At 45.0% G+C, this 14,397-nt stretch overlaps 1 protein-coding gene across 1 annotated transcript in view; it reads left to right on the forward strand.

The window, feature by feature from the left end:
• Positions 1-887: 887 nt before the first annotated feature.
• The window catches only part of LOC309564355 (uncharacterized protein), a gene marked incomplete at its 3' end in the record, with an annotated part of 715,072 nt that continues 701,562 nt past the window's right edge, over positions 888-14,397 (forward strand). The window contains 3 exon segments of the mRNA XM_082268983.1: positions 888-959; positions 1,083-1,180; positions 13,253-13,361. Of these exon segments, the coding sequence (XP_082125109.1) occupies positions 926-959; positions 1,083-1,180; positions 13,253-13,361 (241 nt within the window). The 5' untranslated portion in view covers positions 888-925.

Raw genomic sequence — 14,397 nt, forward strand, 5'->3', positions numbered from 1 at the left:
AAAATTGTCGTTTTGATATATATATATATATATATGTATAAATGTATACCCCTAACCCAGAATCTGCATAGTGGGGTCACCCTGACATGGCAGAGTTCGGTCACCCTGACATGGCAGAGTCAGTTCACCCTACACTACGGTCACTCTGACATGGCAGAGACAGTTCACCCTAAACTACACTACGGTCACCCTGACATGGCAGAGTCAGTTCACCCTACACTACACTACGGTCACCCTGACATGGCAGAGTCAGGTCACCCTAAACTACACTACGGTCACCCTGACACTTAAAGCTATCCCTACAAAAACTAGATTTTTGAATCTAACTATAGTGGTATATAGTACCCTAACTACACTGCATATCCCTTTCCTCACACTAATAATTGCAAAATGACACTGGAGCTTTACAAGCAGCAGGAGAAACACAAATGCTTCCACTCTCTTCCACAGCCTCTGTATTACAGTGCTAGAGTTTTAGCGGGGCTATGTTATATACTGGGGGGCGTATGGGGGGCGTATTCACTCCTGATTGTCCTCTGGACCCCGTAGTTACTCCAATCACATTTTACTGATGTTTCTGGGCCAATCATGAGCTTTTAAAGCCCAATTCCTGTCCCATTGCATTTTGGGCGGTTCTGGGGGCCGAATTCCGGGCTTTTACCGCAAAAACTTCGGAATTCGGCCGAATTTCGAACACCCAATGTTCGGGTCGAACCGATGGTCGACCCAAACTGTTCGATCATCCCTAATAATGAACCAATGTAAAGAGTTGCACAATTATACCACATAAATCATAAATAACAAATCTCTCTAAAGACCAAAGCCTACTTAGAACTGCATAATTAATATAACATTTTCATTTCATAGATTTATCGCTGCGTAGTGGGAGTATCTAGAAGGACACAAGGATCTCTACAAGGACGTCATGATGGAGAACCGGCCGCCCCTCACATCACCGGGTAAGAGGAGACTTTCATTTCTTGTAAAGTAGAGGAGAGTATTGAGGTTCCCCCTAGATGCACACATCCTCTGATATAAAGACATAGAAACAATGTATTCAGTCAGTGTGTGTGTTCCTACAGATGGATCCAGTAACATAAATCCCCCAGAGAGATGTCCCCGTCCTCTGTATTCCCGGGACTCCACACAGGAACATCAGGAGATCCCTCAGGAAGATCAGGTAGGAAAAACTGAAAGTTTCAACAATGCTTTGTATTGTTTGTACATGTTTTACGGCAGGGGTCTTTAAACTGTGGCCCTCCAGTTGTTCAGGAACTACATGTCTGTGAATGTCGGAGTTTTACAATGCCTCATGGGATGTGTAGTTCCACAACAGCTGGAGGGCCGCAGTTTGAGGACCCCTGTTTTACGGGATTTAACATACTAAGTGTTATTCCTTTTTTGTATTTGTAAGAATGAAGATCTTGTTAAAGTTAAAGAGGAAGAGGAGGAGATTTATGTGATGGGTGATGAGCTGTATAAGGAGGAGCAAATCGCTCCAGAGATCAACACAGGTAATAAACGCTAATTCCAGAGAAGAGTCCCAGATTCTCCTTGTTCAGTCACTACAACAATTTTCTTATTTTATACCCTGCAAAAACGCACTTGACTCAGTGTTAAAAAAAGATACATAAGCTACTTTGGTGCCAAACGCGTTGCGTCCCTCGGGTGTGAATGCAGTCTAAATCCAGAGAGGATTCCCAGATTCTCCTTGTTCAGTCACTACAACAATCTCTTCTTCTCCCCACTTCTCTGTCAGTAGACAGTAATGGGGGGACAGTATGTGCCCAGTGGGGAGTCAGGAGCCATCAGCCTCTATTAGACTCCGGCTCTCCTCCTCACATCATGTCATTGTGTGTTACCAGCCAAGAGACGTGACCAATTATAATAGAACACACAATCCCAGATCAACCGAGTATTAGGCTCCTTTCACACACTCCGTCCGTTGGACGGAGTCCGTTTTTCTCAGCGGGGGATCGAGCCACCGATCCCCCGCTGAGCAGCAGGAGGACAGCTGTGTCTCCGTGCTGTGTGCGGAGACACAGCTGTCAGTTCCCCATGCATCTCTATGGGGGAAATCGGATGGGAACGGACCGTCGGTCCGTTCTCATCCGATGCCATCCGATCCGATCCGCTGGACGGATGGAAAATAGGGTTTCCATCCGTCCAGATTTGTCGGATCGGGTCGGATGTCAGCAGACATGTCTCCGCTGACATCCGATGCCCCATAGGAATGCATGGGGGGACCGTTCAGATCCGCCAAAAAAACGGACAGGCGGATCTGAACGGTCCGCCTGTGTGAAAGGGGCCTTAAAGTATAGACAGCTAAATTACTGAAAACTGTCACAGCTGTGTCAATCTCCCACCAGAAACATTGACATCTGTTAATTATCTGGTTCAGTCCACGTGACCGAAACAAGCATGAAGAAGGAAGGACTACCATCTACCAAGAAAGTCACATTTGTGGAGCACTTCGGTTGAAGTAAAAAAACAGCTTTATTGAAAAATTGAACATTACAAAAAAAAGCAACAGCAATTTACCCTTCACCACACCTAAGTTAAAAATAGAGACAACGTTGTCTATTACCCATTTGCCGACCAGCCGGCACACAGATACTGCGGCAGGTCGGCTCTAGTACGCGAAACGGCATACCTGTACATCGCTTCGTGCAATAGCCAGTGGCGGGCGCTCACGCGGATTGGCCAGAGGGGGAACCAATCAACGGGTCCGGCAGATGTGATGTCCGCCGGTCACCCGCGTTTGCTCCCCATAGGGACAGAATGGCAGTCTGCCTATGTAAACAAGGCAGACCGCCGTTCTGTAACAGATGAACACAGGGATTCTGTGTTCCTGCTATTCAGGAACACAGATCTCTATGTTCATAGTGAATCCATCCCCTACACAGTTAGAAAGCACCCCCTAGGGACACACTTAACCCTTTGATTGACCCTGGTGTTAAACCCTTCCCTGCCAGTGTCATTATTACAGTAACAGTGCATATTTTTAGCACTGATTATTGTAGTAATGTCACTGGTCCCCCCAAAAGTGTCAGTTGGTTGTCTGCAGTCCTGCTAAAAATGGCTGATCAGATCACCACCATTACTAGTAAAAAAATAAATAAAAATGCTATAAATCTATCCCCTAGTTTGTAGCCGCGATAACTTTTGCACCAAACCAATCAATATATACTTGTTGGGATTTTTTTTTACCAAAAACATGTGGCAGAATACATATTGGTCTAAAATTATGTAAAAATTTGTGTTTTTTTACTTTTTTTATTGGGAATGTTATATAGCATAAAATAAAAAAATATTGTTATTTTTTTTCTTTTCAAAATTGCTGCTCTTTTTTTGTTTATAGCGCAAAAAATAAAAACCGCAGAGGTGATCAAATACCACCAAAAGAAAGCTCTAATCGTGGGGAAGAAAGGGACAATTTTATTTGGTTACAGCGTCGCACGTCCGTGCAATTGTCAGTTAAAATAACACCTGGTCATTAAGGGGGTAAAACCTTTCGGTCCAGAAGTGGTTAAGGGAATATGCAGCAGCGCACGCACCCATTCATACACACGGTCACTCTCTAAGGCCCCTTTCACATGGGCTTTCCGATCCGCCTGTCAGTTTTTCAGGCGGACCTGATCGGATGCTCCATGCAGCCCTATGGAGCAGCGGATGTCAATGGAGACATCAACGCTGACACCCACTTCTATCTGATCCGATCCTGTCTGTGAAATCTGGACGTATGAAAACCCTATTTTAGATCCGTCTGGAGGATTGGATCGGATGGGAGCGGATGAAAACGGACAGGCACCCGTTATCATCCAATCTCCCATAGAGGAGAGCGGGGATCTGACAGCTCCCATTATCTCTGCACACAGAGCGGAGATGGATCTGTCATCCGCCTGCTCAGCGGGGATCGGCGTATCGATCCCCGCTGAGCAAAACGGAGTCTGACAGGCGCACCGCTCATGTGAAAGGGGCCTAAATAGTATGGACTCAGATAGAGGCATTACAGCATTAGAAGTTACACCATTCCTTATCTGAGATTGTCTATCAATACTAAAGTTCATCTCTAAGTCAGAGTTCATATATTGCACTGGTCCAGAGCTCTTACAGTTACATTGTATATTACCGTATATACTCGAGTATAAGCCGACTTTTTTCAGCATGTTTTTTAACATGTCGAGTCACGGTCTCATTTACCTTTTTTCTCGGTCAGTGTGCATGCGCCGCCGCCGCTTAAGAAAGCCTGTACACGTTCGGCTATTCCCTGGCAGACAGCGCATGCGCGGTGACGTGTTGGCGCCGGGCGGCGCCATTTTTAAATGTAAGGCGTATCTTTGAAAGGTAAGTGAGACTCCTCCGCAGCACTGCATCTCCTGTACCATGCCTGTACAATCTGTGCCATGCCTGTACCATATCCTGTGCCATGCCTGTACCATCTCCTGTGCCATGCCTGTACCATCTTCTCTACCATCCCTGAACCATCTCCTGTACCATGCCCACAGCCCTGCATCTCCTGTACCATGCCTGAACCATCTCCTGTACCATGCCCACAGCCCTGCATCTCCTGTACTATGTCCGCAGCCCCTGCACAATGCCTGCAGCCCCTGTTTTGAGTCTCGTGGTGGTCCAGTTGGGTCCAGTAGCTGCTGCATTTCCCACCCTAGGCTTATACTTGATTCAATGAGTTTTCCCAGTTATTTGTTGTAAAATTAGGTGCCTCGGCTTATATTCGGGTCGACTTATACTTGAGTATATACGGTAGGTATGACGGTGTGTGTCGGTTGGAATTCCAAGTAAGTATAGGGAGTTTCTAAATGGCCATCACTGGATGTGAATGTCTAAGTCTGACTAAGTGATGAACTTTAGCATTGCTAGACAATCTCAGATAAGGAATGGTATAACTTCTTTTGCTGGAATGCCTCTATCTGAGTCCATACTCTTTAGGGAGTGACTGTGTGTATAAACGGGTGCGTGCGCAGCTGCATTGTTCCCCTAATAGACAATGTTGTCTCTATTTTTAACTTAGGTGTGGTGAAGGCTAACTTACTGTTGCTTTTTTCTGTAATGTGCAATTTTTCAATAAAGCTGCTTTTTTACTTAAATCGAAGTGCTCCACAAATGTGAGTTTCTTGGTGGACGGTAGTCCTTCCTTCTTTATAAGAGACATGACCAGTCTCCCCCCACACCCACTCTCTGAAGTCTCTCATACATCTTGTAATGGAATCATTACCCACACTGTGCTCCTTTATTGAACAGTCACACTGAATATATATACAGCATGGACATCCCCCCCTCCTGATCAAATTACCCCATCAAATCACGTGCCAGATTACATTATCCTATGCAGATGAAATTGTATACAGAAATAGAATTAACCTGAACTAATTATCTAAATAACAACCAATACAAACAACGCTCTACTTTTCTACCAGTAACTAATAGATTACAATGATTCAATCAAGTAGACAAAAAACATTATTAAACATATTGGTTACTCCACACCTAACTGGTGAGTCAGTGAGGCTTATCCCCTACCAAACCTTGTGATTCCACTTGGTTTATTTTTGCATATCCAATGATTCAATCAACCTGAGCCACTTAACTAGCAGACTGCTGTCCCCGAGCCCCTGAAGTACAATACACATTATCATAAGTATCAAACACAGTACCCATTGTAGATAACAGGTGAGCAAATCATCATATTCAATGATGTGTAGAAGACAGGTGGTTGAGCTGATGATATTAGCATCTGATATGAGTCTTTACTGTCTTGGGGAGACATGGACTTGAATCCAAAGTAACATTACTCCAAGGGCCCCCACATATAGTGTCTATCTTTCATTCCCAGTGACGGTGCATACCATCACACATCTCAGTACAGGGGGCTTCACTCTTATCTTTATTCACAGACCCCGGAGACTCTCAGAGAGGCCCCAAAGCTGAGAAGGAGGAAGAAGGACATATGAGTATTAAAGAAGAGGAAATTCTTATGGAGATCAGCACAGGTGAGTAATGAACACTAAATCCAGAAAAAAGTCCCAGATTTTTTTTTTTTCCAGAGGCCTTGTTCATTGAATGTTTCATTCATTATTTGTGTATACTCGTGGTGGCATACTCCATGTTAGTAAATGCATCCGGTTAGTGGAAATTGTTTCTCTGCCATCCAGGGTGCCATAGACCTTAGCCTGTCTTGGGATGGCTGATCTCTCTCAACTAATAACCATGTGTGTTTCTTAAAGTAAATGGATAGCTAACTTAGGAAATTAAATATCGGCACAAGGGACATAACTCGTGGTCAGTAGGATGTGTTCCTTGTTCTGATTCTGCCTCATAATCTTCCAGTGTTGCAGAAGTTAATACAACTAAGGGGCTGTCACAGGCATCAAGAGAACCGCAGACCCCACGAACCGCCGCAGCTTGGTTGGGGTCTCGCCGTCTCCTACCCACCCTGGACTTACAACAAGGCTCCAGGTTCCAGTGGGTGAACCTCTCTTTCTTCAGAGAGTGCAGCAGGAACAGGAACAAGCTCTGACAAGAGCTTAGTGATTATTCAAGGGAGTATGAAGAGCATAGCAATCCCTTGTAGTAGATTCCCCCAGCAAGAGACAGGATTCTAGATTGAGGGTGAAGTAGAACTCTAAGTTTAATGGTACAGCTTCTCTTTTATACAGTTTTCCCCCACAAGGTTACCGCCCAGGTGGACCTTGTGGGGAACAGGACATGAAATTCACAATCCATTAAAACAGAGTTTTACACTCAGTCACTCCCATACAGTGTACACAATCCCTCCCCTCTGCCCGATTACATTATCATATGCAGATGAAATTGTATACAGAAACAGAATTAACCTGAACTAATTATCTAGCCATCTGGACAGAACAATGTGAGGTCATTAACATTTAACATTGGAACAGGCAGACTTAACACAATACACATCCCACCTCAAAACAGACAATAGGACAAGACTGCCAATGACAGTCTGAACGTCCCCTACATTGAAGTACATGGATTACACATTATCTCAATGCACAAACAATAGGGAAAGCCAGTCTCTGACATTGAATGGACATGGAATAGAAGCCAATGTGATTAGCTCTTTCAATGAACATGTTCAGAATCAAACAGGTGACAAAATTTACTGTCCCACTTGAAGCAATTCAAACCATTAAGTATCTGTCTTTCACTACCAGTGATGGTGAGTACCGTCACACCCAGTTCACACTATAGCGATGACAGACATTGCATGTGATTTGGAGCGCACTGCTCTGAAAATAACATGCGATGCAAATTCAGCCATACAGATTGTATGGCTGAATTTGCATCGGATTTGGACAGAACACGCACAGGACCCTTTTTTGGGTCCGCAGCAGAATCGGATCGCATGGTGGTTCACACCTATGCGAACCGATTCATGTCCGAAGCTTTAAGTTCACACTGCGATATGTGAACTGATCTGGGGGTGTCGTTAACTTTGTATTGACACCCCCAGCAATTTGCATATGGCAGTGTGAACTGCCTATGATTTGAATGCGATGCAGGAACCCGCAGTGGATTTGCAGGGTTCCCAAATCGCATATATGTGAACCGGCACTAACACTGTGTATTCTTGTTTTACAAAGAGTTTTATTGGTATTTCACAGTTGTATATATCAACAAAGACCGTAATTATTAATACCAAACAATCCACATGAAGATGAGAGCCAGAGAGAATATTGCAGTTCAATGGTCAATGAAGGACGCTCCTTGCCATTGATAGCCAGCACCTTAATGTGTGGTGTAGAAAAAAAACAAAAGGGGGGGGGGAGGGGGTAAAAATCTGCCATTATTTTCGAAATAATTTCGAAATACCCATTGGCTGCAGTGGACTTGATTTACTAAAACTGGAGAATGCAGACTTTGGTGCAGCTGTACATGGTAACCAATCAGCTTCTTAAATTATAGTGATTGTAAAGTCTCGTTTTTTTAGAAAAAATAACAAACGTTATACTTACCTGCTCTGTGCAGTTGGTTTTTCACAGATCAGCCTGGATCCTCCTCTTCTCAGGTCCCTTTTTGCTGCTCATAGCCCCTTCCTCCTGTCCAGTGCCCCCACTGCAAGCAGCTTGCTATGGGGGTGCCCTATCCGAGCTGCAGCTCCGTGTGTCCATTCAGACACAGGGCTGTGGTTTGGTCCCACCCCCCTCTGTCCTGATTGGCCAACTGACTTTGATTGACAGCCGCAGAAGCCAATGGTGCCGCGGCTGTGTCTTATCCAATCAGGAGGTGGAGTCCCAGTTGGCCAAGGGATTAGTCGACACCGCTGGACAGAGAAGGGGCTCGGGTACATTTTAGGGGTACTGGGGAGACTGCTTCACACAGAAGCTTTGTATCCTAATGCATAGAATGTATGAAGATAAACAAACCTTCTGCCTTTACAACTCCTTTAAGCTTTGACAACAAAAAAAACATGGAAGCTGATTGGTTTCCATACGGAGCTGCATCAGATTATCAGATTTTTTGTACGAGTTTTAGTAAATCAACCCTTATGGGTCTCTGCTCCTGCAGCCAGTGCCGGGACAAGGTCATCTAGAGCCCAGGGCGAACATGCCAAATTGTGTCGTCCCCCCCTCTCAGATGTATGAGTATTATGTGTCAGTAAACCCCCCCCCCCCAGCTAAATCGAACACTAATCTGCATGCTTACCCCCAATGCACCCAGCTTAAATCCTCCCTCTCCCCATATGCCTCCAAATACCCCCACTCCAGTAAAAAAAATCTTCCCTCTCCTAACACAAAACCCTCTCCTCCCCACTCCAAATCTCCCACTTCCAGCACAAATTCCCCTCCCCCAATCCCTCAATCTAGCACAAATCCCCCCCCCCCTCCCAAATTTCCCCTCCTAGCACAAATCACCGCACCCAAAAGAAAAAAAATACCTTTATGTCACAAACCCCCCAAATCCCCCATCCTAGTACAAATACTCTTCCCCCTTCCCAAAACAAATCACCACTTCTAGCACACCTCCCCAAATTTGCCTTCCTAGAACAACTCTTACCCCCTGCCACCTCCAAACTCCCCTTCTCAACACAAATCCCCTCCCCCCCCAATCTCCTTGTGGTGCCCCCCCATCTCACATGATACCACAGTGCCCAGGGCAGCGGCCTCTCCTACCCAACCCTTGTCCCGGCCCTGCCTGCAGCCTCCTGGGATATGTGAGGGGAATATCTCAGGAGGCTGGGCAGAAGTTAAAAAAGAAAAAAAATATGGAGATTTAGAGCAGAGAGGAAAAGTCATTTTCGGGAGAGAAGGTCCACTTTAAGGTTCAAGTACAGTATTACAGAACATTGTAGCTGTTTTCTTATGTGACCAAATGTATATTTTCTGTAGATGGATCCTGTACCGGAAATACAACTGAGAGATGTCCCCGTCCCCTTTATTCTCAGGATTCAACACAGGAACATCAGGAGAGCCCACAAGATGATCAGGTAGTTGGAACTAAAGGCCCCGTATGAAGGTACAGTGGGGAACATTTGCAGACTGAATTAAGCCAATTTCCAATGTAAATCTCACTAGTGATTTATGGCTCATTCAGATGGGCGCTGAAACCCATCCTTTACGCAGAGCCGCATTTGGTGTGTGCGTGTTCACCTTGGAGCTGCAGGCACCCTCTTGGATGTAGATACAGATGCAACAGCTGCATGGAAACAGTTGCATCTCAAAATCTGACATGCAGGCAGACACTGTGTGTTTGGATCTGTGCACCCGCTTTATTGCCAAATTTTAACCACTTTACCACCGGAGGATTTTGCTGTCTTACGTCCAGGCCACTTTTTGCGATTCGGCACTGTGCGATTTTAACTGACAATTGCGCGGTCATGCAACGCCGTACCCAAACGAAATGTACGTCCTTTTTTTCCCATAAACAGAGCTTTCTTTTGGTGGTATTTGATCACCTGTGCGATTTTTACTTTTTGCGCTATAACCAAAAAAAGAGCGAAAATTTTGAAAAAATTAACAATATTTTTCACATTTTTTTATATGAAATTCCCCCCAAAAAAATGTAAAAATCAAATTTTTTTTATAATTTTTGGCCAATTTGTTTTCTGCTACATATTTTTAGTAAAAAAAAAAAAATCGCAATAAGCGTATTTTGATTGGTTTGCGCAAAACTTATTGCGTTTACTAACTAAGGGAAAGATTTCTGTCATTTTTGGTGTTTTTTTTTTTTCAACGAGTAATGGCGGCGATCTGCGATTTTTTTTTTTTTTTGCGGAACTGCGACATTACGGCAGACAGATTGGACCCCTGACTGACATTTTTTACACTTTTGGGGGTGCCAGTGACATTACTACAGTAATCAGTGCTATAAATATTCACTGTTACTGTAAAAATGATACTGGCAGGGAAGGGGTTAATTTTATTGGAGAGGGAGGGGTTAATGTATGCCTGGTGCTTGCTGACATGTGTGGGGGGAGGTGACTGAGTGACACAGGGACAGATCGCATGTTCAGCTATGCTGAACCCTGCAATCTGACCCTGCCTGTCACTTAGGAGATCCGCCCGCTTTGTTTACACAAGCAGGCGGATCTCCACACTCGATTCCCCCGACGATCGGGGAAGAGCGGCGGTGATCACCGCCTCTCCTGCCCTGGCCCGACTCCCGCTGTGACTGAACACAGCGGGAGCGAGCCCCTGGTGGCGCGCGCGTGCGCCGCCCACAAGGGGAGGAGTCCAGCGACGTAGGTCTACGTCGCTGGACGATAACGAGCCACATTGCCGCAGTAGCAATGTGAGCGGTCGTTATGTGGTTAACATATGATTGTGTCCGTGCAGCCATTGCATCTGCATCCACTTCTATGGGCAGCCTGCACGCAGCTCTGAGGGGGATGCACATGCAGTAAAAAAGATCCCTCTCCAAATCAGTACTTCAGCTGTCTTCTAGGTCAACATAGTTCATATTTCCATAGCACACCTTCCTGGCACTTGAGTTGTGGGTGCTGCAGCGATCACCAGCTGGACACTGGATCTATCACAGATAAATACATATTCGCCAGCACACCAACGATTTTGCACAGCAGTCCGAAGAAACTTTTTTATTTCAAAAGGATCATGTGATGGAATCCGGACACCCCGACTGGAGATCTCCGCCAAGAAGCTGCTTCCTAAGCTCTGGAACACGAGACTTGTAAATCTGGCTATAGTTACCCCAAGAACTCGACAGTACACGTTTTGGAGTCAACCAGGATGAACTGTTTATTCAAACACAGGCACAAAGAGATATACAGAAATAGAGTTAACCTGAACTAATTATGTAGCCATCTGGACAGACAGTTCACAATCCCTCCCTTCTGCCTGATTACATTATCATATGCAGATTAAATTGTATACAAAAACAGAATTAACCTGAGCTAATTATATAGTAGGTGAGGTTGAATAAAGACAATAGTCCATCCAGTTCAACCTGTGTAGGTGTGTGTGGCTGTAATCATCTCACATAGCCCTGAATGTTCTGATCCTTGAGATGTACCTCTAAGAGTCTTTTGAAAGCCACCATACTTCCCGCAGAAACCACCTCTTGTGGTAGAGAATTCCACAATCCTGTAGCCCTAACGGTAAAGAACCCCCCACGTTGCCTGAGGTTAAAACGCTTCTCCTCTAATCGCATTGTATGCCCTCGAGTCCTCATGCAATCCCTTCGACTGAATAGCATTTTTTCTAAGCTGAGATCCCCATTGAGATATTTATAAATTGCTATCATGTCCCCCCTTAGGCGTCTCTTCTCCAGGGAGAATAAATCAAGCAATTGCAGACGCTCTTCATATTTAAGGTCCTCCAATCCCCTAATCAGTTTAGTTGCCCTTCTCTGGACTCTCTCCAGCTCCAACACATCCCATCTGGACAGAACAATGTGAGGTCATTAACATTTAACAATGAAACAGACAGACTTAACACAATGCACATCCCACCTCAATAGATAGAAAATAGGACAAGACTGCCAATGACAGTCTGTCCTTCTCCGACATTGAAGTACATGGAATATACATCTACGTATTGCTATGATTATTTAGGTGTCACAGACTTCATGGCAACAGGCTATTGGTCTCACAGTGTAAAGTGGGATTAAATCTTCATATTTCTTGAGAGATATTGTTGATAAATATTACTCTCCCATTTGTAGTTATCCAAACCATTTTCTCAGTGTCCATTAAGTATCTGTCTTTCACTCCCAGTGACAGTGAGTACCGTCACAGGTCACATCAAGATAGGTGCAACTTTCCTGAGTCACGCAGGACCCCTTTGTCAGGGAGTCGACGAAGGGGTCCTGCGTGACCCTGAAACGTTGCACCTATCTTGATGTGATCCTTTTGTAATAAAAAGTTAGTTCGGACTGCTGTGCAAGATCCTTGGTGTGCTGGCGTATATGTATGCTTCTAGGTCAACATTTCTCAACCTTTTCAAATCAGAGGAACCTTTGAAATAGCTTTCCGATCTCAGGGAACCCCTGCTAAAAATGACTATATCTACAACTCATGATACTATAATGTGATGGTCATTGGCAAGAATGCTCCTTACATTTGTGGTCAATAAGAAGAATGAGGCTCTTACCGATAGCTCAAAAGATCAATAGTGTCAGTGGGAATTTTTCTAATGGCGCTTTTCCACTGCATAGAACCGTACCGGCTCGGCACGCTTTTGTGCTTTTCCACTGCGGTACCGCATGGTATAGGGTCGGAACGGTTCGGTATAGGTTTGCTTTTCCACTGCATGGAACCGAACGGTACGGTACGGCTCTGAAAAAACAGTACCTCCTCGATTGTGGTTCCAACAGGTACCAAACTGGTACCATATCCCACAATCCTTTGCATGCAGTCACTACTAGCCACTGATTGGTCAGAGAATCACACCCACCCCGTTGTTATCCCACCCACTTAACTCTAGTACTACTTTAGTGGAAAAGCAAACCTATACCGTACCGTACCGAACCGTTCCGACACTATACCATGCGGTACCGCAGTGGAAAAGCAAACCGGGCCAAGCAGGGCCGAGTAGAGCCGAGCCGGTACTAGCCGTTACTTGCAGTGGAAAAGTGCCATAAGAGGCAGAAATTGCTCAAGGAACCCCTAGCAATCTCTGGAGGAACTCTGGTGAAGAAACCCTGCTCTAAGGGGTAGACCTGCCCTCAGAGTCTTCTGATGTATGCACACATCTGGTTGGCCTAACCCAATGATAATGTTCTGTTTAGTCTTAGCTTGTTATGTGTTACACAGGATGAAAATATAATTGTGGTAAAAGTTGAAGTGAAAGAGGAAGCGGCTGAAACTGATGTGAGGGAAGATGAATCTTGTAAGGAGGAAATTCCTCCAGAGGTCAGCAGAGGTGAGTAATAAATGTGAAATATGGAAATGATTCTCAGATTCTCTTTGTTCTGTCTCCAATAAAGGCCATAGATGTAAGATGTAAAATAAAAACCAATGCGCTACCAAATAACAACAAGTAGGTACATATTAAAGAGGAAGTAAACCCTCCTCTGACACTTTTACCTATAGGTAAGCCTATGATAAGTCTTACCTATAGGTACTGTAAATATCTCCTAAACATGTACCGTTTAGGAGATATTTACCTTACATGCAGCCAGTAATGTCACTGGCGCATGCGCTCTGAAGGAACGGCCACTCGTGCTGTTCCTTCAGAGCTCCGTGCCGTGACCGTCGGGAGTGATGTCACCGCGGCTCCGGCCAATCAGATGGCCGGATGCCGCGATCCCGGTGTGTCGTCACTTCCTGGCTTGCAATGATTCCTGGGAGCTGAAAGTCATCGCTCCCAGGGATCAATGCGCCTGCCACTTCCGGTTCAGGCACCGTCATACCTTGCTAAACAGCTTCTGGGCATGCCCAAAAGCTGTGCAGGGATGACGCTGCAGACCCAAAAGTGACGGCAGGGCCGGCGCAGGGCATCGTGGGACCGAGGAGGACGGAAGAGGACGTAGAAGAGGATCGCGCTGGCTCCAAGCTGCCCACACCTGAGATGGCAGCGCTGGACAATACATTTTCAAGGTAAGTATTTCTTCTTGCAGGTAAGTGCAACCCGGGACAGATCAGAGGCTATCCATTGTGGAATGTACTAGCCCTGACTGTCCCGGGGGTATTTTTATGTATTTTTTTGTTTTTTAGGTGGAACTCCGCTTTAATGACCAGGCCATTTTTTGCGATTCGGCACTGCGTTACTTTAACGGACAATTGCATGGTCGTGTGAGGCTGTACCCAAATAAAATTAATGTCCTTTTATCCCACAAATAGAGCTTTGTTTTGGTGGTATTTAATCACCTGTGCGATTTTTATTTTTTGGGCTATAAAAAAAACAAGAGCGACAATTCTGAAAAAAAAATATATATATATTTTTTACATTCTGCTAT

This window comes from Pelophylax lessonae (assembly GCF_965119305.1).
Source record: "Pelophylax lessonae genome assembly, chromosome: 9".
NCBI classification, from domain to species: domain Eukaryota; kingdom Metazoa; phylum Chordata; class Amphibia; order Anura; family Ranidae; genus Pelophylax; species Pelophylax lessonae.